The sequence below is a fragment of the Vulpes vulpes genome, chromosome 12 (genome assembly GCF_048418805.1).
Source record: "Vulpes vulpes isolate BD-2025 chromosome 12, VulVul3, whole genome shotgun sequence".
Classification (NCBI taxonomy): domain Eukaryota; kingdom Metazoa; phylum Chordata; class Mammalia; order Carnivora; family Canidae; genus Vulpes; species Vulpes vulpes.
In genome coordinates this window covers 168,308,854-168,335,971 of record NC_132791.1, presented here as the reverse complement: position 1 = coordinate 168,335,971, position 27,118 = coordinate 168,308,854, and the positions used below count along the sequence as shown (strand labels likewise).

Below are 27,118 nucleotides of genomic sequence, written 5' to 3'. Positions count from 1 at the left end.
GATAACCCTGCAGAGCCTAGATGCACAGTGCTTTTCTCCTGGGGCTGCTGCCAGCACAGAGCCAGCTCATAAAGGCACCCCAGGTCTCTGGGACCGTTGTGAAAACTACCTCTTAGCACAGAAGTAATTTCGCAGAAAGCTTGACCACGGGGCAGCCATTTTACCAGCAGGATCTGCAAATGATTTTGAACTCCTCAGAAGGCGGGCGCTGGGTAAATTCCAGGTATTATGGGTGATTAAGAGAACAATTCCAACTCTGGAAAGACTAGCTCGGAGCTGCAGGGCAGGACAGGGCGGGAGGCTGGGACGGCAGAGGCGGCAGGAGTCATCTCCCGTGAAGTTCCGTAGAGGTAAATGTCCTACATTGGCTAGGAGAAGCCCAGCTGAGGGCCTCACGCCGTAACTGCTGCTCCCTATTTGCCTGGTAGTAAAGCTGAGTCTCCAGCTTATGTGACCCCAGGACTGAAGAAGCTGGAGACGGCTGTACCTTTGGCTGAGCTCTGGCCCTGAGTCAAGGTTGTGTGACGTCATCCTGGGGGAGCCAGGGCCTTTGAACCATGCACACATAGAGGATTCTGCTTTCTGACATTTTCTTCCCATTAAAAAGTGGATTCCTGTGTTTTCAGTTTGCTTCTCCTTGGTGACATTACTTGAGCACATTTTCTTTTTTTTTTTAAATAATAAATTTATTTTTTATTGGTGTTCAATTTGCCAACATACAGAATAACACCCAGTGCTCAACCCGTCAAGTGCCCCCCTCAGTGCCCGTCATCCATTCACTCCCACCCCCCGCCCTCCTCCCCTTCCACCACCCCTAGTTCGTTTCCCAGAGTTAGGAGTCTTTATGTTCTGTCTCCCTTTCTGATATTTCCCAACCATTTCTTCTCCCTTCCCTTCTATTCCCTTTCATTATTTATATTCCCCAAATGAATGAGAACATACACTGATTGTCCTTCTCCGATTGACTTACTTCACTCAGCATAATACCCTCCAGTTCCAACCACGTTGAAGCAAATGGTGGGTATTTGTCGTTTCTGAGTAATATTCCATTGTATACATTGTATACATTGTATACATAGACCACATCTTCTTTATCCATTCATCTTTTGATGGACACCGAGGTTGAGCACATTTTCATATGCTCATTGGCCACCTGGGTATCTTCTTTTGGGAGTGCTTGATCAGTTGGGCTATTTTTAAAAAAACTGATCTGTAATTTTTAGTATATTTGGATGGATATATTGAAGTTTTTTTGTAAGGTGGACAGTATTATAAATATTCTTCTCCTGCTCTGGGGCTTCTCTTTTCACCACCCTGATGATGATATTTGATGAACAAAAGTTCTTGATTTCCATGTAGTACAACTGACCATTTCTTTATACGTCCTATTTAAAAATGTCTGCCAAGCCCAGGTCATGACCCTATTCCTCTGTTACTTTCTGGAAGCTGTATCATTTACTTTTCATATTTAGACCAATAATCCACAAGACACCACTATATACCACCCAATGTCTAAAATTAAAAACCAACAAACCCAGTGTTGGTGAAGCATGACTGCTCACATACTGTGGGCAGGATGTTCAACTGGCAACATACCCTAAAAAATTGCATATATGCACCGCCAGCAGATTCACTTCTATACATAATTCTGAAAGAAACATATACCTGTGTGCACAAAAAGGTCCATTTGAGAATATTAACTGCAGCAACATCTGTATCAGCCCAAATGTGGAAGTATCCCAAATGTCCATCAACAGTGAACTGTATCCACACTGGGGTTCCTTGATATGATTATTTACACAGAAATGGATGAAAAACTGGTACACACAAAAATGCAGACACAGAATATGTGCTGTAAGGGAAACAGTCAACAAAACTAAAAGGTGACCTACAGAATGAGAGAAGATATTTGCAAATGACACATCATATAAGGGGCTAGAATCCAAGATCTATAAAGAACTTACCAAACTCAACACCCAAAAAACCAAATAATCCAGTTAAGAAATGGGCAGAGGAGAGGACATGAACAGACATTTCCCCAAGAAAACATACACATGGCTAACAAGCTATGAAAAAATGCTCCACATCAGTTGCCATCAGGGAAATACAAATCAAAACCACAATGAGATACTACTTTATACCAGCGAGAATGGCTAAAATTTACAAGACAGGAAACAACAAATGTTGGCAAGGATGTGGCGATTCCTCAAGAAGTTGAAAATAGAGCTACCTTATGAACCAGCAATTGCACTACTGGGTATTAAGCCCAAAGACACAGATGAAGTGAAATGATGGGACACCAGCACCCCAATGTTCATAGCAGCAACGTCCACAATAGCCAAATGGTGGCAGGAGCCGAGATGTCCTTCAACAGATGAACGGATAAAGAAGATGTGGTTTATATATACGATGGAATATTACTCAGCCATCAGAAAGGATGAATACCTACCATTTACACTGATGTGGATAGAACTGGAGGGTATTATGCTGAGTGAAGTAAGTCAATTGGAGAAAAACCATTATCATATGGTTTCACTCATATGCAAAATATAATAGTGAAAAGGGACCATTAGGGAAAGTAGGGACATTGAGTGGGGAAAAACTAGAGAAGGAGACAAACCCTGAGAGACTCCTAACTCTGGGAAACAACAAACTGAGAGTTGTAGGAGGAGAGGTGGGGGGGAGGAGTGACTTCCCGTCACTGGGTGACGGGAACTGAGGAGGGCACTTGATGGGATGAGCACTGGGTATTACACTGCATGTTGGCAAATTGAATAAAAAAAAAGAATATGTGCTGTAAACCTGCATTTCTTTAAAGCTCAAAAGACAGGCAGTACTAATCCAGGATGTGGGCATGAGGGACTCTTGGGTGTCAGTAGTGTTCTAAAGAGTCTCTGTATAGGGATCCCTGGGTGGCGCAGCGGTTTGGCGCCTGCCTTTGGCCCAGGGCGTGATCCTGGAGACCCGGGATGGAATCCCACGTCGGGCTCCCGGTGCATGGAGCCTGCTTCTCCCTCTGCCTGTGTCTCTGCCTCTCTCTCCCTCTCTCTGTGTGTGTGTGTGTGTGTGTGTGTGTGTGTGTGTGTGTGACTGTCATAAATAAAAATAAAAAAAAAAGTGTCTCTGCGTATATACATATATAGTGTGTATGTATACTATTTTTTTTTAAGATTTTATTTACTTGAGAGTGTGAGGAGGGAGAAGAGCAGAAGAAGAGGAAGAAGCAGACTCTGCTGAGTGCAGAGCCCGACGCAGGGGGGGCTCAATTCCACAACCCTGATATCATGACTTGGATCTGAGCCAAAATCAAGCCATATGTTCAACCGACTGAGCCACCCAGGCGCCCCTAAGAGTCTATGTTTGAACTTGGTGGTGGTTATAGGAGCCTGTCCACTTCATTCACTTTGTGAAAATGCACTGAGCTACACATTTGTGATTTGCACTCTTTTCTGTATATGTTGTACCTCAATAAATACATTTCATTAAAACAAAAAAATTCTTGACAAATATGTCTAAGATGGGAATACAGAGAATTTAGGACACGAATATAAGTGGGCAACATAACACATAAAGGTGTTTCATGGCACATCTCTCTCAATAAATTTTAAAACTTCAGATTTCAGAAATAGAGAGCTCTGACATTTAGGGAGAGGTGATTGGAAGGATAGTCAGAAAATGGGGAGATTTTGCTTTCACGGTTTGTGCCTTTTTTTGTTTGAGCTGATCTATAGTACATCTCTGCGGGCATGTCCTGATACATGGAGACCACGATGGGGCTCCTGGGACACGACAGTCTTGCTATGGAGCTGCCACCTGCAAGTGGGGAAGTACAGGACCGATTCGAGACCAGACTGAAAGTTGAAGAGTAAGATACCTCACGAGGCAGAAGCGTAAGACACTGACTTTGCTCTACTACCCTGGGTCTAAGGCTCTGAGACTGTTCAGACGTTGGGAGTCTGGCATCACTGTTTTGTACTGCTCAAATGTGAAGCACATACTTTGTGCATTCTGTGGGCAATATGGTTTAAAAGAGAAAAAATCAAAGAGCCTCCTGCTGTGACCGAGTTCACTCAGGAGCCCTAGCCCTGGATTTTGCCAGCCTGAGCCCTGTGGAGCTGTGAGGCTCTCAGCTGCTGCCCTAGCCATTTAGCAGTTTCAGAGAGGGTCAGCCTAATGGTCCAGTTCCTCAGGCTGGGCTGCCTGGGTACCACTGGATGAACCGCTGGATTTCTGTGGATCTGAAATTCTTCATGGTAAAGCATGGGTTTTGGTCAGAGATTAGGGTTTTTAAAACTGTGGCCTGAATCTAACCACTCAAAATCTCAACTTTTGGGCCCTAAATCACAGTGAATTAGAATGCTTGGGGTCTGGGTCCATTTCCTAGTATTTTACTTGTATTTACACTTTCTACCTCTTAAAAGCTCCTCCAAGGTGCTTTTCATCTCAGCACCCAGAACATTAAAGGTGCTCAGGAGGTCACTGCAGATCTGACTGCTTTCTATCTTGTCTTCATGGAGGCAGGCAGAGGAATGGTGGAAGGGAGTGACGCTTCATCCTGGTTTTCTGCTGTGAGTGCACAATGATGTCACAGGAAGGGTGAAAATGTGTTAGCACCAGGGCCAGGGGCGGGAAGTCCAGGGGGAGTGAGAAAGAGGAGGCATCGTTTGTTTGCTCCTGGTCTCCCAGGAGATGGGCCGTACCTGAAGCCCTAGCCTCCCCTTCCCTTCTGGTCTGAGTCTCAGGCAGACACATGCACACCTAGGCCCGGGTTATTGCCTATAAAGTGCAGACGAGGCCCTGAAACATCACAGGGGGGTTGGGAAGATGAATGTAAAGGACAGAGGTTGCAAACACGGATGCTGTCGTTATCTTTTGAGAAGGGATGCTTTCATTCGCTCATGCAGTCACGGAGTGAACGTGCACTGGATGTCTAGTATGAATAAGCACTTAGCTCCTGCTCAGCCTGGCCTGGAATTGTTAAAACGTTAGCAGAGAAGAGCTGTCTTCCACGTGGTGCCACCACACTCCACTAAGCGCTAACATGTGTATTCTTCCCTTTGGTCTTCATGACATTCCTGTGGACAGGCATTATCGCCTCATGTTTCAAACAAGACTCGAGACAACTTGCACACAGCTGCAGAGCTAAGGCGGCGAAGTTGGGATTCACACCTGGCCTTCTCGGGTCCTCATCACCACACACCTCCTCCCACCAGCTGGTACCAGACGCTGCTGCATTTTTGGAGTTACCTAAGAAGCAGGAAGTGAGGCACTGCTGGAGCCAAAAGGAAGATTCTTTTGAGAAGATCCAGTGTTGAGAAATGAGCAACTCTTTCTTTGGAGAAGGGGACCTGGAAGGTACTAAATCTTCCCCACTCAGACCTCACTGCCTGAGGTACACCCAGGGAGCTTGTCAAACTGGCCAGTGTCCCGCCTTGGGACAGACTCCCCAGCTACTGTGGGCCATGGCAGGCCACAGAACTCCACAATTAGTCTGAAATGCTATTATTTATAGGTTTATTAATGGTATCTGGAATGTTTGTTTGGACACCACTTAAATACACTGCGTTACTCTCTTTGTGAGGCAACACAAGTTTGGGCCAAAGGTTTCCTCTAGTCAAATTCAAGTGGATGCTTTGCTGGCACTTGTCACACTGCTTTGAAAGCAAAAGACCAAGAACAGAATTCTTGGCAGTTCTAAAGCTGGATGAGATCTCATATTCTAAAGAAAAATCTTCAGATCACAGCAAGGAAATGTCCACCCCAAATGTTAATCCTTAAGGAAAGAAAGGATCCTTAGAAGAATAGCAATTTATTCTAAGAAATGGCAAAGCTGATCAGATTTTGCATCCTATTCAAAGATATCTTAGGCATTTTAAGAAGAAACAAATCAGAATTATGAGGATAAAAATATTCGAGTTATCCCTTGGATTCTGAAGCATATGGGAAGTGAAGTCAGATTACTACACTGCCTGCCTGCGCATTGGCCCGGGAACACAAACCAACATTTGGTGCCAGGCCTTCTCCTGAATTGGAGGAAAAAGTCCAATGTTTAAGAGGCACTGAGTTGATGGAAAGCCTCAAGGAATGTCAATTAGTAAAACGGAAGTCTACTTTTAGACTCGGCTCTCATCACTTCTCAGCGTTTTGGCTAAGATCAAGTGTAGACTCTGCTCTCTTCACTGAAATGGCTAAAATGTCCATGGGATATGGAGATGGATGCCAATGGTTACTTTTCCTGTGTCTGCCTACCATGATCTCATGAAGTAGCTACCGGTGTTATGACAGATACAAAGAGAAAAGGGGCAGTTTTAGAAATAGTTTCCTTAGCTGGGAATTACCATATGTGGGAACAATAGGTTTTCCAAGTACATGTGAGAAATAAGCTGTTCAACCAAAGCTAATTACACAAGGGCTTTTTACAACCAAGGTGGCCTAAAAATATCAGATCCCCAGAAAACAGACTTGTAAATTTAAATTGCTCAAGATTTTTAGGTTGTTTCCCATTCTAAATCAACCTAATTTAATTAGAATTTGCAAGGCTGTATTCCCCCTAGCAGGCATGCTGCTTTTCTTTGGGAAGTTCCTGCCAACTTTCCCTGAGTTCAGTGTCCCTGGTTGTTAAAGGTGACTGTGATTAGAAATAGGAATGACATTTTTATCCATTAATAATTTATCTGTCCTGCTCGTTTCTTACTGGATGGGTGCCAAGGAAGAGACAACAGTGTCGGCCAGAATGATTCTGAGCATGGGGCTGGCTCTGAGTGGCAGTTCTACACACACCTGCCCCCCCCCCCCTGCCCCGCCCTCCGATCCCTTCAGATTCAACTTAGAATAATTCAGGAACATCTATGATGGACAAAGATCTTTTCAGTAGACAAAAATACTTTGTGCCAGTTAAGTCTTTTCTATGAAAGGCAGAGTAGGAATATGAATGTGCAGCTACCTGGCAGGTTCTCACTTTTATCCCCAGGAGGGAAACACGAAGCTGGTCCTCAGGGCCAGGGAGGCTGTGGGCCAGAGACTGTACAGCGAGCCTTCGAGGCAAGAGGAAGGGGGACCCAGCACAAGCTCCTGCTGTTTCTACAAGGACACAGGAGCTGGCACCTGCACTTTGGACATTTTTTTAAAGATACATTCTTCCTCTTGGAATATTGAACATACTTCCTTCTGAAAATGTATGCCTGACTCAGCCACAGAAAGGGAACCTGGTTCCAGGCCGAAATCTGACCGAGGGTGGCACAACGGTCCTGGGAAGCTGGTGGGAAAACACATACAAGAGTTGCAGAGAGGTGAAAATGAGGAAAAACCAGAGTTGGTCTTTAAAATGCCTCCCAAACTCGCCTTAGCCCCACCTTCATTCTGAATAGTTCTGCCAATTCCCCTTGACCTTGAGCTGCAGGTAGTACATGCTCGCTTTAATCCCAGGAAAAGAGCATTTTTCTGTGGTGAACGCTGGAGGTGATCCTTCTCCCTTTGTGAAACAAACACAAACCTAGTCGGAATGAGATTGCTCCTTGTGTTCTATGACGGGCCGGGCGTGTGAGGCGAGAACGAGGAAGATGGAGCATGCCGACCCATCACCCCTCCTTCTTTGTCCGCACATGAAGTAATGCCGTCTTCAAAAATTAAGGGGAAGGTGTTGTTTGAAGAAAGGGCAAAGAGAATGACTCCTATAGGAAAGAATAAAGTGCTGCAGTGCCACAAAGTCTCCCCATCATCTCCTGTGATTGTGTTAAAAAGTGTGACCCAATGTTCCAACTATAAAAATTACAAACAGTGCTCTGCAAAACTCGGGGAGTCTAAGTTTTGTTTTGCTTTTGTTGCTTCAAATACAAAAGAAAACAATTATTTTGAGGACACAGAACCATTTAGATAATCAGGGAAATGAGTTAAGAATCGGGACTGATTTTTGCCTCTTAAAGATCATCTTAATACAGTTCATTTTCCCAGTTTTGATTCCGCAGGTTTACGAGCTTTCTGGTTGACTGAGAAGCATTACACCATGCTTTCCTCCAAGTTCCCATTACCAGTGGCGTCTGTTTTTACCCTTAACGATGAAGGTTTCTTAGGCAACAGTGGCATTATTCCCACTGTGTCGTTGCGGCAGCTACATGAGCCCAACCGGTGTGGGGCAGCACTGTTCGCGGCCACAGCCTCCCGAGGGCAAAACGCTGAGTGCACGCTGATCCCAGCACTGGACGACACAAACCCCAACAGGATGAAAACTCGCACTCACTCACTCAAGTATAAGATCTGGGCTTTTTTCTTTTATAGGCAGTTCATAAGCCTTAAAAAGTATTCTCTGAAGATTATAAAAGGTTAGTTAAAACTCTTTAATAGGAATGATCTCGGACAAGCAGAAACAGCTTTGATTTGGAGGATTAGAGCAACATACAACTGGGCAGGACTCCACAGGGCCGGTCAGATGGGAAAGTCTGCACCTCTTCTAGAGACTCTGCATTAAAAGATGGCTGATGGACATTCTGCCCTTTGTCAGGGCATATGCCACCTCCAAAAACTGTCGGCTTTCCACACAGGCTAGGAGGGATCTTATTTACATTTAAAAATAGCTTTCTTCTTCAGTGTAGTGGAAATGCCCAAAGACCAGTCACTAAAACCCCTCCCTAGCACAGATGTAGAACGGCTTTATTGATCTCTGGGTTTGTCCAGTCATTCCGAATGTCATCCAGGTGGTTGTCGAAATCCACAAGTGTTTCGTAGGACCGGCTGTCCAGGAGTGACGCTGAGATCCTCTGGGCCTCTGGCCAGTCTTCACAGTAATCACTATGACGTGAAATAGGAGAGATCAGCCTCTCAGCGAAAAACAGGTGGTTTTCCAACAGAGGACACAGAAAACCGGCCACATACCCACTGGTATAAAGGAAGACAATCAGGAATGCTAGCAAGACAAGTTGCAAACACCCAAAGATGTGCACAAAGAATATGAAGCATGGTTAAGAAATAAAAGAGACGCCCTCCAAACAAAAATCTAAAGAAGCTGGAGGGGGTGGTGGTGGAAGCTTTCTGAGTGATTATGAACCAAAACAAATGCCTGAGAGCGGTACAGGCATTTGTTTTGGTTCATACCAAAACAGGTTCTTCCAGGGGTTGGAAGAACCAGAAGTAACACTCGAGCTCTCTCAGGAGCCGGGGAACGTGCATGATTTCTGCATGAGGTTTCTACGCTGCCCTGGAGAACAGCCCATAGCATTCCGCACACAGGTCACCCCGAGAATGCAGCACTCACTAGTGTGGGTCCCTGCACCGCCATCTGTTTTCATGGTGTTCGTACACATGGATTGTAGGCACCACGCAGTCCATCGTAAACTTAGTGTTGTCTACCTGTGCACAAGACAAAGGATGCACTCGTGAACAGAGCTACATTTCTGGAAGTCCTCAGGCACCTCCTCATGGCACAGATGGAAACCCACCTCACAGCACATGGACACCATGAATCTGACACATGCAATCACACCTCAAATATGGTCTAAGGTTAACTGTGTGTAATGTACAATAAATGCCAAGTACTATGGTTTTTACATAAAAGCAGAGCTTCTGAATATTACTTCTTCCTTCCCTGTCAGAATTGTCTGAACTGAGCCTGTGTAACAAGGCTTTTGATCTTCGTGACAGTCCACCTGACTTCTTTCCCTTCGGGCTGTCGGCTAATTCAGTGGCTTTCACACTTGAGTGTGCCTCGGAATCATCTGGAAGCTTATTAAAGCCACCTGCTGGGCCCTGAGAATCTGCATTTCTGGCAAGTTCCCAAGTGGTGCTGATGCTGGCATAGAGACCCCCCCCTTGAGAACCGCTGAGCGAGACTGCCTCCCCCTGTGGAGGCAGGGAGCTTGCTGTGGTTGCAGTGGCATTTATACTGCGCCTGCGGAGTCTGCAGCCAGGAGGAGACCACAGAGGGTGGCACCGGCCTGTTGCAATGTCTGCAGAGAAGACCACTCGTGCGATAAAGCTCCATGTTAGTGCGAGAAGGCTAAGCAGCTGTCCTTTCTGTCCATGCAACAGAAAACATGACAGTACCCAAGAGGGACTCACCATGATGAGAGCAGTATCGCTGAAGCCCTCGGCGATTCTGGAGGCCACCTTTTCTGCGACCTGGTTCGGACTGCAAAAGACATGACAGTGAGCTGAGTCTCAGCTTCCACCATCCTGCATGGTCCCCCTATGGCAGGGCTAACAAGCACCAATATGAATGATACACCAATCACCTGTGTGTGCTCCTCACGCCAGTCAGAGCGGCTTATGGCCATTGCAGGTACCAAGGATAGGGCATGCCATTGGGCAACAGGGAATAAGGTGCAAAGCAGGTCTGTGCGTTCCAGAAGAGACACCTTCTAACCAGAAAGGCTCCCTGGAACTCCATAGAGAGCAGCCCCCCCACCCCCAGCAGGCCACAGACCCCTGGTGTACTTCCCCATCCTCTGAGCTCCAGGTTGGATGCCTCCCAGGCTGCTTGCTCCACTGCACACTTGCAAAGGAACTCCATCCACCTCTTAGCTACAGGCAATCGAGCCATTTGTTTTTTAATTTAGAAAATTCCTAGGCCATTCCAAATCTTCTCCATTCTTGTCAGCCATCAGTTGTGGGCTCTGGCCCATCCCAACTTTGATAAATGATAACCTGCTACCTTTAAGTCCATTAAAGCAAGCTAGAGAGGCTCCCGCATCATCCCTGTGCCACCCCCACCTACCCTGTGCCACGCCCCAACTATTTTTTGATTCTGTATCAGGCAAAGGCCTCCTCTCATCCACAGGCCTCTCCATGCACACTTCCTCCTTAGGGGCTTCCTTTATGTCCTCCCCTCCCAGTGTCCCTGCTCTGTTGCCCAATTTGAGCCAGACTTTTCCTTCTTAGGAAAAAATATTATTTAACCGGTTCCCTCTAGCCCCAGTCCAATTCTCTCCTTTCAACCATGTTTCGTGAACTTTAATATATCTTAATCTTTAATAAGCTGAGTCTTGTCCTGCAGTGCCTACCCCCTGAGCTTCAAGGGTCTGTACCCTGGAGGTCCGTCAAGCACCCCCACTCGCCCCAGCCACCCCACTGGAGCCTCCTGTGTCCAGGCTGCTGGCTGCTCTAGTTTCTCTGGTTTCCTACTCTTCTCTGAGTCCTCACCAGCTGCCCCAAACTCCCTCCTTGCCTTGGCTTCTGTCTGCCCTGCCATCCGCTGTGTTTAGGCTATCATTCCACACTTGGGTTTCAAAAATTGCTTCCAAACTGGTCTCAATTTCTAGGCTCTTCTTATTTCACATATCCTGAAAACTCTCCTTAGATCAATTTTCTTAAAGTGAAACTTCCATCCTGTCTCCTGTTGCTCACCACTGCTTGTGATCTAACAGCCCACCGTTCTCAGCCTGGGAGATTGAGGCCTTTCTCCCTGTGGACCTAGTTACTGTTCCTACTCAGAAGCAGTCCTTTGTGCATCTTTAATTTCAATGGAATGGTCTACAAACTGTCTCTCTCACACACTCCTCCCCCTCGTTCACACTGTTCCCTGTTTGTGATGCCCTGCCATGCTGGTTTCTGCTTACTGAATTGCTTCCCATCTTTAATGCCCAGAAAACACCGTCCTCTATGGGAGGTCTTGTCAAACTGCCTCAGAGGGGGTCCATTTGTGCCGTCTCTAAACCCTACTTCTAAAGTGCTTTAACACCTAATCCTTGGCATGCAGTTATCTTTTTGTGCATCTTGTTTTCCCAGCACAATGAGAGCCTCAGTTTTTTGAAGCAAGAACTAAGCCATGTATATTTTAATGGCTGTAAAAAACACATTGATAATTGTGGGTTTACTTAAGGAACATCCTATATAATTATGTTGTGATTGAGCTGGAAAAAAAAAAGATTAACAATGTTTTATGAAAATGAATTATTTTATCTAATTATTCTATTTTCACATTTAAAATTGAGAATTTGTAGTGATATGCCGATTGTAAGTCTACAGGATTAGGAAAAATGAACAGCAAAGCAGGTTCAAAGAGAAAGGGCCCCAGGGGTTCCTGTCCTTCAGGCCACCATGGAAAGCTCCACATGGCAGGGCTATACTGTGTTTACCCGGAGCTGGCAGGTGCACAGTTCCCATGGCTCCAATGGCAAATGGCAAGGAGTGGGGCTGGAGCCATGGGGGCTTTCCTGTTCATCCATGAAATGTGCATGACACACACGCTGACATCCCTAACTCACTTACACCTTAGGTGCAAAGGGAAAAAAAGTCAGCATTTGTGTAAAGCATCTACTATAAAGAAACTTACAAAACTATTATTCTGGGATGCCTGAGTGGCTCAGTGTCTGCCTTTGGCTCAGGTCATGATCTCAGGGTCCTAGGATAGAGCCCTGCATTAGGCTCCTTGCTCAGTGAGGAGTCTGCTCTCTCCTCCCCAGCTCACCCCCTTGTGGGCCCAATGCCCTTGCTCATGTTCTTTCAAATAAATAAAATCTAAAAAAACAAAAACCATCATCCTAACATTTATGATGATCATCTTTAGACAGAGACTTTTATCAGGAAGGGGGTTAAGAAACATTCATTAAAAAAAAAGAACTAGGGGATCCCTGGGTGGCTCAGAGGTTTAGCGCCTGCCTTTGGCCCAGGGTGTGGTCCTGGAGTCCCAGGATCGAGTCCCACGTTGGGCTCCTGGCATGGAGCCTGCTTCTCTCTCTCTATCATGAATAAATAAATAAAATCTTAAAAAATAAAAAATAAAAACAAGAACTAGGGCAGCCCCGATGGCACAGTGGTTTAGCGCTGTCTGCGGCCTGGGGTGTGATCCCAGAGACCCGGGATCGAGTCCCGCATCGGGCTTCCTGTATGGAGCCTGCTTCTCCCTCTGCCTGTGTCTCTGCCCCTCTCTCTCTGTCTCTATGAATAAATAAAATCTTAAAAACAAAAACAAAACAAAAATAAGAACTACCATGCAGATTCTCAAGAACTCAAATTTAAAATGTATTCTTCTAAAAAAAAAAAAAAAAAAAAATAAAATGTATTCTTCTAAAAAAACTTTTAAAAAATTTATTCATGAGACACACACACACACACACACACACACACACACAGAGGGCTGCACTAAAATGTATTCTTGATAAAGTTAAAATTGTAGTTAATGATTTGAAAAAGGATTTGAAAGAATTGCCAATTTTGTCTACATTTTTTGGTATTATTTACTTTGTCTCAAATGCTGACTTGCCCCAGCCCTAACTGCATTTCTAATGTACAACTGTCACATGATGATAGTAAGGTCACTATTTTGCTTATTAGGCTGTATCAACTCTGTTCCCATGAAGCCTCAGTGGTCAAATAAAACTGCAGATACCACTTTACACCCCCCCCCCCCCCAACTAGCACAAAGCTAGGCATTCACTTGAACTGAGATCTCTATTCTTGATATAAAAGCTAGTAACTGGGGATCCCTGGGTGGCGCAGCGGTTTAGCGCCTGCCTTTGGCCCAGGGCGCGATCCTGGAGACCCGGGATCGAATCCCACGTCGGGCTCCCGGTGCATGGAGCCTGCTTCTCCCTCTGCCTGTGTCTCTGCCTCTCTCTCTCTCTCTCTCTGTGTGACTATAATAAATAAATAAATAAAAATTTAAAAAAATAAAATAAAAATAAAAGCTAGTAACTGGGCAGCCTGGATGGCTCAGTGGTTTAGCGCCCCCAGGGCGTGATCCTGGACACCTAGATCGAGTCCCACATCGGGCTCCCTGCATGGAGCCTGCTTCTCCCTCTGCCTGTGTCTGTGCCCCTCTCTCTGTCTCTCATGAGTAAATAAATAAAATCTTTTTTTAAAAAAAAAAAGCTGTTAACTGAGCATCTAACCTCAGACCAGGACACTGTGCCTGGTGCTGACATTTACCCACTTGAAATGCAAAGCAGAAAGCAAAACACCAGCGATTAGGAAGTGCTCTAACAAAACCTGACATAATGACCTGAAGTTTAGTAAATAAGTGAAAGTGTTACAAGCACCTTACATTTCTTTTTACAACATAAAACACTGATTTTTTAAAACTATGTTTCCTATGCTGTACTTTTATCTCTGTGGCTTATTTATTTTTTTACTTATTTATTTTATAACTGGAAGTTTATACCTCTTTTTTTTTTATAAATTTTTTTTAAATTTTTATTTATTTATGATAGTCACACAGAGAGAGAGAGGCAGAGACACAGGCAGAGGGAGAAGCAGGCTCCATGCACCGGGGGCCCAACGTGGGACCCGATCCCGGGTCTCCAGGATCGCGCCCTGGGCCAAAGACAGGCGCTAAACCGCTGCGCCACCCAGGGATCCGTATACCTCTTAATTCCCTTCTATTTTCCCCCTGCCCCTGGTGACCACCAGTTTGCTCTTTGTAGTTATGAGCCTTTTAAATTTAATTAATTTACAGCTATTTTAAAGATTTTTTGCCTTTTTTTTTTTTAAAGATTTAATTTATTTTATTCATAGACATAGAGAGAGAGAGAGGCAGAGACACAAGCAGGCTCCATACAGGGAGCCCAATGTGGGACTCGATCTTGGGTCTCCAGGATCACACCCCAGGCTGCAGGCGGCGCCAAACTGCTGCGCCACCGGGGCTGCCCAGATTTTTTTTACTTTTAAGTAATCTCTATACCACCTGGGGCCTGAACTCACAACCAAGAGATCAAGATTCGCACGGTCCACAGAGTGAGCCAGCCAGGTGCCCCAAAAATTGGGTTTGTTTTTTAGATTCCACATGTAAGTGAAATCATATAGTATTTATCTTTCTCTGACTTATTTCACTTAGTATCTGTAGGTCCATCCACATTGTCGTAATGGCAAGATCTCATTCTATTTCATGGCTGAGTACTAATCTATGGATATATTCACATCTTCTGTGTCCATTCATCCATGGACGGACACGGGCGGTTTCCACGTCTTGGCTGTTATAAATAGTGGTATGGCAAATGTAGAGGTGCACACCTTTCCTGATTAATGTTTTTATTTTCTTTGGTTAAATATCCATTAGTGGAATTAGTGAATCACATGGTATTTGGGGAACCTCCATACAGTTTTCCACAGAAGTTGCACCAATATTCCCATCAACAGTGCAGAGGATTCCCTTTTTTCCACATCCCCACCAACACTTGGTATTTCTTGTGTTTCTGATTCTAGCCTTTCTGACTGGTGTGAGGTGACATCTTACTGTGGTTTTGATAGGCATTTCCCTGATGATCAATGATGCTGAGCATCCATCCTCTCGGGTCTGTTGTGCTATCTGTAGGTCTTTGGAAAAATGTCTATTCAGGTCATCTGTCCATTTTTTATTGTTTGCTTTTTTGGGGTTTTGAGTTGTGTAAGTTCTTCATATATATATATACATATATATATATATTTTTTAAGATTTTATTTATTTATTCATGAGAGACACAGAAAGAGAGGCAGAGACACAGGCAGAGGGAGGAGAAGCAGGCTCCACTGAGCCACCCAGGCGTCCCTCTTCATATATTTTGGATATTGACCCCATATGGGATATATCATTTGCATACATCTTCTCCCATTCAGTACCTTGCCTTTTTGTTTTGATGATGGTTTCCTTTGCCATGCAAAAGCTTTTCATTTTGGTGTAGTCCCAAGAGTTTGTCTGAATGATCCTTTTTTCAAAAAAGTCATCATGGGACTAGTAATAGTACAAGCTTCTACTTTGAACCAAGCACAAAGCTAAACATGGTGTATGTTGCTTCACTATGTCCTCAAGACCAATTTCTGAGGCATAAGCTTTTACTGCCATTTTACAGATAGGACCACCAAGGCCCTTGGAGGTAAATCAGTAAGTCAGCTAAGATTTGAATCCAAGGCTATCCAGCTCTAAGACTGTGAGACACTGTTAATCAGCTGCTATTTCTTTTTTTTTTTTTTTTTTTAAGATTTTATTTATTTATCCATGAGAGACACAGAGAGAGGGAGAAGCAGGCTCCATGCAGGGAGCCCGATGTGGAACTCGATCCCAGGATTCCAGGATCACGACCTGGGCCAAAGGCAGACGCTCAACTGCTGAGCCACCCAGGCGTCCCTCAGCTGCTATTTCTAAAGGAAAAGCAACGTTTTAGCTAAGTCTGGCTGAAGAAGAGAAGTGAAGACTTTCCAGGAGAGGAAAATAGTATTCAAGAAGAGAAATTAGCATAATCACAGCTCCTGGGCTTCCAAGCTGTTTGGCCTTTGTGCAGTGACCATCTCTAGCTGGACTTTCTTCACTTGAGTGTCCTTGTGAGAGTTAGACAGGAGGGCGCCAGTAAATCCTAACATAGCAATGGCATAGACACCAAGTCCAGCAGAGACTCTTCAGAAGGGACTCAAGGGTGACTGGGCACTCCTGTTCCCCAGCTCATGTTTAATACCGCTACAGACCTGACAAGGGTCTGTTAGTAGGCAGTTAAACATAGACATCAAAGGGGAATGTAAAATATCCTTGAGTAGAGCAAGTGAAGGAACCGCGAAAGTCTAGAAGTTCTGAGCAGCACGAAAATGGTGTCTGAGCAGAATTCTGGACTGGGCCAGAATGAGGTCCAAAAAGAGGCAGGAGGGGATCCCTGGGTGGCTCAGTGGATTAGCTCCTGCCTTCGGCCCGGGGCATGATCCTGGGGTCCCAGGATCAAGTCCTGCATTGGGCTCCCTGCATGGGGCCTGCTTCTCCCTCTGCCTGTGTCTCTGTCTCTCTCTCTGTCTCTCATGAATAAATAAATGGAATCTTAAAAAAAAAAAAAAAAAAAAAAAAAAGAGGCAGGAAGACAGAGCTATGAGCCAAATGAAGCACGCAGCAGGTAAAAGCAGTGCACATACATTTGGGGCAACCATGTGAGGCGAGGAGTTGAGGTGTGGTGGGAGGAAAGGGAGGCATCTACACTCAATAAACTGGTGGCATTGCCTCCTGCTTGGTCTCCTTGTCTTTCTGCAAGAGCAGCTGCTCAGTTCAGGAAACACTCCTTCCAAGGACAGCTCCCCACTTATACTGAAAGTTGGAAGTATACTGCTTATACTGAAAGTTGGAAGGCCTTAGAGTCCTACCTTTACAGTGTCACTTTCTAGCCATTTCCCTGTGCATACCCCAGGCTCCTGTTTCCACCTGCTGGCTACCTCACTCTGTCCCCTCTCTGGACGCTCATCCTTCCTGTTCTCCACATGTGCACCTGACAAGACTCCACCCACTCCCAGGCATTCAAATGACACCCCTCCCTAAGGGCTGCTTTGGCCATCCCAGTGGAGGAGTTCCCCATCGCACTTGCTATCACAGCCTGTGCACCACCATCAGGGCACGTGACCTCAGGCTGGCGCTACAGTCCTACACCGGCACTATCTCCCATGTACAATCCAGCAACCTAAAGGCAAAGGCCAAGAATGTTTAGCTCCTGTTCAGCAAAGCCTGGCCCAGGATCTTTTGTGTAACACAGACCAAGACCAACAAGGGCCCTTTGAGTATGCTCTGGATGAGAGATGGAAGTGTGGGAGGTGGGTGGGATCAAATGGAGAAGGGGTCCTAGATAGAGTGAGGTTGTAAGAGTGGTGGGTCCTGGGACCACAGAGGCCCTGTGTGTTGTTGTCCAAGTGGGGGGTTTTAACAGCATTGTGTTGGTTACCCTCCCTCTGACTCCTGACTGGTGCATCTGTGCCTTATTGACAGCAGTACTCAGGCACCAGCTTACTGTAGATTTCCAAACATACTGAGTCCACCCTCTTGCCTATGCTGAGCACATAACTCCAGGCGGCATTTTGGTCTGTGATCCTCCACTGCAGCCCCTAACTGCCTGGACACTGGAGTCAGTTGGCTCTATTTGACAATGTGAGGAGAGCATGAGAGCGCCATGCAGGAGACCGCCCATCTTGGCTTCCAGGTGGAGGAAATCACAGGGAGGTCAGGGTAGTGACTCTTCTGGGGCTTTCCCTATCAGGTCATAGGTAGCAGGTTGGCTGCTGGCTATGTCCCTAAACTTCTTTACCACACTCTGCCTCCCTGTCCCTTCTGGGCCCCAGGATGGTACTGCCTTCTGTCATAGCACTACCCTGTGAGCCTATACCTTAGGAAACCACCCACTGTTGAGTGCTCTTGCAATCACCCTAACTCCAGCGTGGCATTGGTTTTTCTGTTGAGACACAGACTAAGGCAGAAAGAAAGCAGATTTGCTCATTAGTGAGAATTAGAGGGCGACATGTGAAGGAGCTATCAGCACTACATTTTCATCACAGTATCAGACCCTAAAAGCACCAAATTTAAAAGTCATTTTATTTGTCCCCAAAGAGAACAATATTCTTTCTGCATGCTCTGCCTTACATCATTCTTAGTTGGGACAGAAATTGGAGGCCCCTGACTGTTGCTTTCATTGTATGAACTTTCTTGAAGCAAAATCAAGAAGATACAAAACATAATCTCAGATTAATATAAGTGCTGGAATTTCTGTTGTTTGGAATTATTCACACTACAGTTCCCCTCACACACCAGAAACAAGCACAGAAGGCAGGGATGGGTTTTGTTCTCACTGAGCCTACAGAAGGTCAAAAGGGGTATCAGAGATGTCCCATGATCATTCTTTCAGACCAGAGGGTTTTTGCACCGACATACCTGGCATCCTTGACTCGTTCATTAGCTTGATAATAACCAGCAATCACATAGCTATTATCTTTGCACCATGAATCAATCTGAAAGAGAAACAAAAATCGGGAAGAAAAGATGAACGATTTTCCCTTAAACGTCACCTCTTAATACTCAGAGGAGACTCTGCCCTCCCACCCCACCCCAAATGCTGGGACAAGACACGTATAATCCCTGAATCTTTCTCCCCATGAGAAGAGTCACACCAGCTTGCTGTCCACGGTCTGTGGGAGGGCACAGAAAACAGAGAGAGTGGCCTCACCCTCATTGTGGGGCCCCAGTGCCCACAGTGTACAGGTACAGCACCGTGGGGAAGTGGGGCCATCTTTACACACCTGCTCTTAAGATATAAAGAATGGAGGATCCTGGGGCTTGAGTAAGTCCTTCAGATCACTGAAGTCAAACCTTCATAGATAAGCAAACTAAAACTCAGAGGTGCCCTCAGTTTGCACAGCCAGGGAGCAGAGCCAGAATGGGAACTTCGGTCTCTTGAAACCAAGCCTTTTACTATTAAATTTAAATTTCTGTATTCCTAGCAACTAACCATGAGAAACACTTCATGCTGGCATGTGGGGTAAACAGGCACATGTGCAAGTGTGCGTGGGCAGATGCAAGCAGGGGTGTTTACACACATGTGCACATATACTCTCCTACTCAATTCCCTGTAGCATTTATTTATTTATTTATTTTTAAGATTTTATTTGTTTATTCATGAGAAACAGAGAGAGAGACAGAGACACAGGCAGAGGGAGAAGCAGGCTCCATGCAGGGAGGCGGATGTGGGACTTGATCCCGGGGTCTCCAGGATCATGCCCTGGGCCGAAGGTGGCGCTAAACCAGCTGAGCCACCCAGGCTGCCCCTGTAGCATGCTTTTAAATGGGAGCATGGCTGCAGACTTTCAAAGTTTTTGTCTGTTTTATAACGCCACTCATCCCTCATCAGATTTAGCTTCCTGCAGGTCTAATGCTATTATTAAAAACAATAAAAGGTCATCCTAACGTTTTGCCATTAGGGAATTTTAATAACATACTGCAATAAATTCTATTTTCAGTCTGAAGAGGAAATAAAATCGATCCTTGTTTTTCATAGTAAATTAACTAGTTAAAAATATTCTTTTTTCCTTTTCTTTAATTAAACGAACAGTTGTGTTGTTCTTTCTCTTGAATTCTGGTTTGGGCTCAGGCAATATCCCCTACGACTACAAGCAGACTTCACAATAAGTCCAAGGTTCCCTGGCTTGCACAAGGCTTAGAATAATAATCCTGGCCTCTTAAGAGCTCACAAATTACCATATTGGGTCAAAACCAAGGCTCACTAAACCCATTAAGATGTTTTGGTCATCCATCCAAAAGATTAGGGCAATGTCTCCAAAATATTTATGAAATGGCTCTTTTCACTGTAACTTTGCTGCAAATTACTCCCAAATCACTTATATTTTACTTCTATCACCTGTTAAAGGATTGGGTTCCAGAAATACTGATGTTGCTTACAGTGGCAATTTCTTTCCTTTTCCTCTAAACCTGTTGGTTTTTATCGCTAAAGGGCAGAGCCTAGCTCTAAAATCTGGCATCTGCCCCATTCCCTGACCTCGAATTCAGAGGATTAGCCTCCCCTTCAGCGCAGCCCTCTCAGCCCTTGCTTCTACTCAAAGACCAGCCTCTTGAGTGTGTCCTTGCTGCCCACGTGGGTGTTCCTCTCCTTGCTCTCTGGTGAGGCTTGTCCTATCCAGAGTCAGAACTAAAGATAAGTTTAAAATGGTCATCAGGGCTGATTCCTTCGGGAAGCTTCTGGGGAGAATCCGCTCCTTGTCTCGTCCAGCCTCTAGAGGTCACCCACATTCCTTGACTGGTGGCCGCATCATTCTGACCTCTGCTTCTGTTGTCATATCTCCTTTCTTTGGCCCTCTCTTGTCTCCTTCTTATAAGAACCCTTAGGATTACATGGGGACTCGTCAGATAATCCATGTTCATCTCGCCTCAAGATCCTTATCTTAATCTCATCTGCAAAGTCCCTTTGCCAAGTAAGGTCATGTATTAATGGGTCTGAACATTAGGATGTGGATGTGTTGGGGGATCATTTTTGGCTGACTGCATTTAATATAAGGATTATTAGTTATATTAAAATAATATAATAATCTAACTACTCCAGAAGCAGTCTTTAGTGAGCACTCTAAGCTGCACCCAGATCCCTTCTTGGGCTGGAGGCAACAGTTCAGGACTTGTCTCCCAGCAATACATATGGTATCACCTTGTGTCTGTGTTCAGGGAACACAAAAAGTACCTGATGTGAAACTGATTCTTGTAACAAATGTAAGGGCCTAACCAATTCCAGCAGAAAAATAGGGTCATGAATTTGGACTTCTAGAACTTTCAACAGAACTCTCTGAAGAGGCTGCCCTAGAAGTGAACCAGGTCATAAAAGCACTGGCTTGGTTTTAAAACTTGAATGATTCAAACAAGGACAACCAAGTTAACTGTAAAGATACCTTTTTTTAAAAAAAGATTTATTTAAGAGAGAGACAGATAGTATGTGGGTGTGTGGGAGCAGTGGGAGGAGCAGAGGGAGAGAATCTCCCAGCAGATTCCCACTGAACACAGAACTACGTGGGGCTTGATCCCACAACCCATGAGCTTATGACCTGAGCCAAAACCAAGAGTCAAGGCACTGAACTGACTGAGCCATCCAGGTGCCCCTGTAAGGATGCTTACGAGAGGCATACACTGCCTGTCTGCAGCTGTCCAGCTAGACACATAACTGAAAAATGGAAAACACAACAGGGTGGACGTAGAACTAAGGGCTCCCACCAGGCACCAAAGCCCATAGAGGTCAGGTGAATCAGTTTTAATAAGATGGAAGAGTTTTCTTTGACGGTTTCAACAAAGGAACCAGACCTCATGGGTGAGAGTGATCTGGAGTGTGGTACAAGTTGGTGAGCAGAAACGAGCAGCATGAGCAGGGGAAGCAAGGATAGGGTAGGGAGGTCTTGAGGAGGTTCAGAATCCTGCAGAAAGCCCAAGGGGCTGGTTAAATGAAAAAAATTAGTGGATTTAAGAGGCAGCTTGCTCAGTCAAGGCAACTCGTGCCCAAGTGGGACAGGTCAAGGCAAAAGAACTGAGCAGCTGTCTGACCTCTGTTCTCTGTGAATCTATTTTCCATTTTCCCTGCTCTCCTGCAACACAACCTGTAAACAATCCAAATTAAGACAACAGCTCAGGACACACTCTGAAACCTGATGTCAACTTAGTATAAGTGACTCTGCATACAGGGTCCAAATTCCACATTTACTTTGTAGTTTCTTCTGTCTTTCAGAGGGAAAGGAGGACAGACACTTAACTGTGCATAATCGTTTCTGGCTCATTCTACTTAGATACATAGAAGAACTATGAAAGGCACAAGGCCCTACTCATTCATTTCCAGTTCAGCTCTGCACAAAGAAACCAGCTTCTCGGATGGCTCAGTGGCTGAGCGTCTGCCTTTGGTTCAGGGCGTGATCCCACAGTCCCAGGATCAGGTCCCACATCGGGCTCCCTGCATGGAGCCTGCTTCTCCATCTGCGTACATCTCTGCCTCTCTCTGTCTCTCATGAATAAATAAATAAAATCTTTAAAAAAAAGAGAAAGAAAGAAAGAAAGAAAGAAAGAAAGAAAGAAACTAGCTTCTCAGCAAACTTGCTAGCATTTGCATGTGTGATACTGTAATTTTCAAAGCACTATTACCTACCTCCTGTGACTTTAACATTGCCATGAAGCAGGTAAAGCAGGGAACTCATAGGAGCCACTCTGAAGAGGGTGTCACTCCCACACCTGCCACTTACAAGTTAAGGATGTCTGTGAGCCTTGCTGCCTACAGCAATAAGCAGGTCTGGGGAGTCTAAGGAGAGGACGTGCTGAATTAACTGAGAAGAAAAGCTCCTTCTCAAGTGGGATGCTGGTTTTTCTATGGAACAGAAAGGAACTGGAGCCATGAAAGAAGAGGTCCTAGGTAAGTGGGATGGGGAGGATGAAATTTAGAGGGAAGAACTGAAAAGAGGACCCAGAACAGCCATTTCCCTCTCCCAGGCTAGCATGTGAATGTTCTGGAGATAATGGGGGCAGAATAAGTAGGGGGTTTAGGAAAGAGCCAGAGGACAGTAGCCCATGCAAATGAGCACAGACAAGGCACATGTGAGGCAGCAGAAAGAATTTTGGACTGAAATCAAAGTGACTAGACCAACTGGTAAATAAGAAAGTCATCTTGGCAGAATGTAATCAAAAGCTGCTCCAAAGAACCAGGAAATCAACGAGGAGAAAAAGACAAAAAGGGATTAGAGAAACAGCAGGTCTATGCTAATTTTTCTGCTAAAATTTTATGGGTTTTGCTATTAGAAATAATTCTGTCACTACTTACGTCAAAGGGTTATAAGGATAAATAACAGGCATAAGTACTTAAAAAAAAATGAAAAGCACCCAGAAATGAAAGGATTTTTTCTAAAATGGAAAATTATAATGAAAAGCTTTTCAAAGGAATCTAACGCTGCCCTGTGATGGACTGCATATCAAGTCAGTCTTTCCCACTTACTAAAAATAATCACAACACGAAACTCCCTGAATAGAAAAAAGCCATGAAAATAAAAGCCTCATTTATAATTTCATGGATTTAGAAGCTTTAGTAAAATCACATCTACCATAGCTGATATATTGATAAACTACAGCTCCATATGCTGAGATTTTTCATTGCCTTCAGGTTATAAATTTGCTAAGTCAAAATCTGAATGGCACAAAAATAAATAGCTTAATTGAAATAAAAATTTTTCAGATGGAGGCACCTGAGTGGCTCAGTCATTTAAGTGTCCAACTCTTGATCTCAGCTAAGGTCTTGACCTCAGGGTCATGAGTTCAAGCCACATGCTGGGCTTCATGCTGGGTGTGGAGCCTACTTAAAAAAAAAAAAGAAGTTGTGGCATAGAATCCAGTTTAGACTAGACTTTGCAGACTGGGAGCCTCAAACACTAACAGGTGTGTCTGAAGGAAGTGCTGCAAGCTGAGAGTGAGGGCAAAGTGTAGTGACACAGGGGAGCAAGACCAAAACAGAGCCTCATGCAGTGCCCCTCCCCCTCCTGGGAGGCTGAAGGCAATAGGCCATTTTACGAGTCAAGGTCTCTTCTGGGTATTTTCCCTCTCCAAGTGGTTTGGGAGGCTGCTCTGCTCCTCTGGGAAAATTCATGTAAAGGTGACTCCAACACAGTTGTTTATAGTTCCTATGTTTAATTTCCTCAAGAGATGTATTTATATCTTATAATAGTAATATAATGTTTTAACTGTAAAGCTTACTTAAAAATGAGAAGCACTAGTAATACTTTGACAATTCCAAGTGAGGTTCAAGTTTGTCTTTAAGGTGCTTAGATATTTCTGATAGGATTTTTTTAAAATAAGATTTTATTTATTTATGAGAAACAGAGAGAAAGAGAGGCAGAGACACGGGCAGAGGGACAAGCAGGCTCCACACAGGGAGCCCGACAGGGACCGATCCTGGGTCTCCAGGATCACGCCCTGGGCCGAAGGCGGCGCAAGGCGGCGCCAAACCGTTAAGCCACCAGGGCTGCCCTGATAGGATTTTTTTTTAAGATTTTATTTATTCATGAGAGACACAGAGGCAGAGGGAGAAGCAGGCTCCACGCGGGGAGCCCAACGTGGGACTCGATCCCGAGTCTCCAGGATCACACCCCAGGCCGAAGGCGGCGCCAAACCGCTAAGCCACCAGGGCTGCCCTCTGATAGGATTTTAAATGGATTTAAAGCAACACACCTCTCCCCTCTGGCAACTCCTCAGCTAGCCTGCCCAACTCTTCTTCTTCTTTTTTTTTTAAGATTTTATTTATTTATTCATGAGAGACACAGAGAGACAGAGAGAGAGAGGCAGAGACACAGGCAGAGGGAGAAGCAGGCTCCATGCAGGGAGCCCAATGTGGGACTTGATTCTGGGTCTCTAGGATCACGCCCTGGGCCGAAGGCAGGCGCTAAACCGCTGAGCCACCCAGGGATCCCCTGCCCAACTCTTCTACCATCCACCCTGTGGAAGCAACAGTTGCTCAGGCTTCTATCATAGCTCCCTCCTCGTCGCACATGCTGCTCCTGCCAATATGTCCTGCTTTCATGGCTTCAACAGTCACTGAGAAGCTACCGGTTCTCAATCTACGTCTCCAGCCCATCCATCTTCTAAATTCCAGATCCATTTCTCAACACCAGAAACTAGGTCATCTTCATTTGGCACCACTATGTCCAATGCATAAGTCAGACACTGAGGTATCCTCTTTGTTTCCTTCTCCCTATGTCCACATGCAATTCATCACTGAGTCCTGTGGATTAGATTCTTCCTCCTGGTTCTCTGTGATCTGTCTCCTCTGCAGCCACACTGTGCTCAGTGTAGATCACCTCTCCGGCTTCTGGTCTTGTATGCACTCTGCCTCCTTGCTGCAGGCTGCAGTGATCACTCTGGGACACATCCAACTGCGCAACTCTCTCCCAGGGGCTTCTCTCTGTCCTCACGATGGTACCCCAACTCCACTGTGTGATCTGCCAAGTTGCTGTACAATGAAACCTGTCTATTGCTTACCTCTCTCTGCCCCCAGTCCCTTTACATGCCACACTCTAGCCCCACCCCCATTTTCTCCTGGCCTTTGCACACACACTGGTTCCTCTGACTTGAACGCTCTCCCCTCAACTCCCCCCTCGCCTGCCCCCCAGTTACTATGGCTAGCCCACTGTGTCACTCCTTGCATGTCCATTTCTCCAGGCAGCCTGCCTTCCTGGACTCTGCAAGCCTGGGTTAGCTTTGGACCTTTCACACTTACTGCCTGAGCCCACATGTGACACTTATTCTTTGGTACTGTATTTTGTGTTTCCTGCAGGTTCAAGTGCTAAGCATGTGCTGTGATCCACAGCCACGTCCCTCCTCCAGCACAGGCCTGGCACACTTTTGGAAAACCGAATGCTCCCGGTAAATCTAGTTCCCTGCAAGTGACTGCACTTCACATAACCAATCAGCCTGCAATCCCCGAGAACAGAATAGTTAAGGCATTGAGTGAAAAAATTTGCATTAAAACATACACACGCACCCCCCCAGTGATGACTTGGTACTGACAGCACATTTCTTTAGGAGCTAAACTGACTGATTTTCTAAAGGTCCTACCTACATCCTCTCCAGAGGTGATCTGAAGAAATTCATACAGTGGCTGCGTGTAATAGGCACTCAAAGATGTGCCCGGTAACTTTAGGGTCGGACCGTTTGCCCAGGGACACTTCCTGCCTACCAAGGTTTATGTAGATGTCATACTCAGGTGAATTATGAAACGGGTTCATTTCGCCTGAAACATAGACAACCGATCTCTGTCTACACCTCAAACTTATTACTTTTTCTACGAACTAACTTTTCTTCAGGCCCATAGCTCATATTTAAGTGAAAAGTAAACAGCATCTCAACTCTGGGGCACTGGGGTCGGTAGCTCGGAGGTTACAGCTGAAGTCCCCAAGGCTCTAACAACTGGGTGGAACTTAGAGGTGGTCTTTTTCCCTCCACTGGCCACTAAAACCCAGACAGCACTGCCTAGAACTCACTCAGTTGCCGGCCAGGTGATCTGTGCGCTGAAGCTCCCCCTCACCACCCCCCTCGGGGAAAGCGGCCGTTCAAGCAGACACCCCAGCGCGGTGGCTAAAAGGTCTCGGCAATGTCACCGGGAGTCTCTAGCGCTTGAACCCCCGGGGGGTGCAGTCTAGGGGCGTCTGGCTCTTGACCTCGAGGTGCTGAGTTCGCGGCCCACTCGGGGCACCGAGCTGACGGATCTAAACCCACGCGCGGAGTGTCGCCAGGTCAGCGGCGGGGCCGCACGTTCCAGGGGACGGGCGCCTGCCACGCCGACCCCGGCGCTGCGGAGTGCCGAGGGCCCCGGCACCACCGTGTCTGCACCGCGGCGGACCAGCCAGGAGGCCGGCACAGCCACATCCCCGACGCAGGGGCGGGGGGCCTGTTTGCACGAAGGCCTCGGGTTGGAGGAACGCGACGTGGCCGGCCGCCTCCCGCGCCCCTAAGAGCGTCGGCCGCAGCGCTCCCTGTGTACCGCGGGGACCGCCCCCCCCGCGCTTACCAGCGTGAGGGCCACCTCCAGCATGGGGGCGAGGGCCAGGGTGCCGTGGAAGAGGGGGATGCAGTCCACGAAGAGCGTGTGGTGGGCGCCCGGGCCGCCCAGGGGCAGGTGCTCCTTGCGCGGCTTCTGCTTCTCGGCCACCAGCAGCCCGTTGACGGCGCAGTGGGGGTACTTGGCGCCGTGCAGCACCATCTTGCAGTAAGCCTGGGTGGTCAGCTTCACCCCGGGCATGCTGAGCCCGGCAGGGCCCCGGGTCCCCGCCCGGCCGATGCTGCGCTCCCGCCGGGGGAAACCGACGCGCGCCCGCCTCACTCGCTCTCCGCTCGCGCTTCGGGCCGGGCGCCGCCGTAAAGCGGCCTCTCGGCGCCGCCGTAAAGCGGCCCGGCCCGGCCTTTCACGAC

At 46.2% G+C, this 27,118-nt stretch overlaps 1 protein-coding gene and 1 pseudogene across 2 annotated transcripts; one reads left to right on the top strand and one right to left on the bottom strand.

Annotated features, from left to right (window-relative positions):
- Positions 1-5,790: 5,790 nt before the first annotated feature.
- EMC8 (ER membrane protein complex subunit 8) lies at positions 5,791-27,118 on the bottom strand. Of its 2 annotated transcripts, none has more exons than XM_026004942.2 (5): positions 26,718-27,118; positions 18,569-18,645; positions 10,051-10,120; positions 9,248-9,342; positions 5,791-8,784 (listed from the first exon to the last, which is right to left on the bottom strand). In XM_026004942.2, exons 1-5 carry the CDS (start codon positions 26,946-26,948, stop codon positions 8,625-8,627), a joined length of 633 nt encoding a protein of 210 aa, XP_025860727.1. In that variant the 5' UTR covers positions 26,949-27,118; the 3' UTR covers positions 5,791-8,624. The 2 variants fall into 2 exon arrangements, with proteins under 2 accessions (XP_025860727.1, XP_025860726.1); XM_026004941.2 differs by having other exon boundaries at positions 9,248-9,338; positions 26,718-27,090.
- LOC140594935 (U2 spliceosomal RNA) lies at positions 6,129-6,292 on the top strand (annotated as a pseudogene).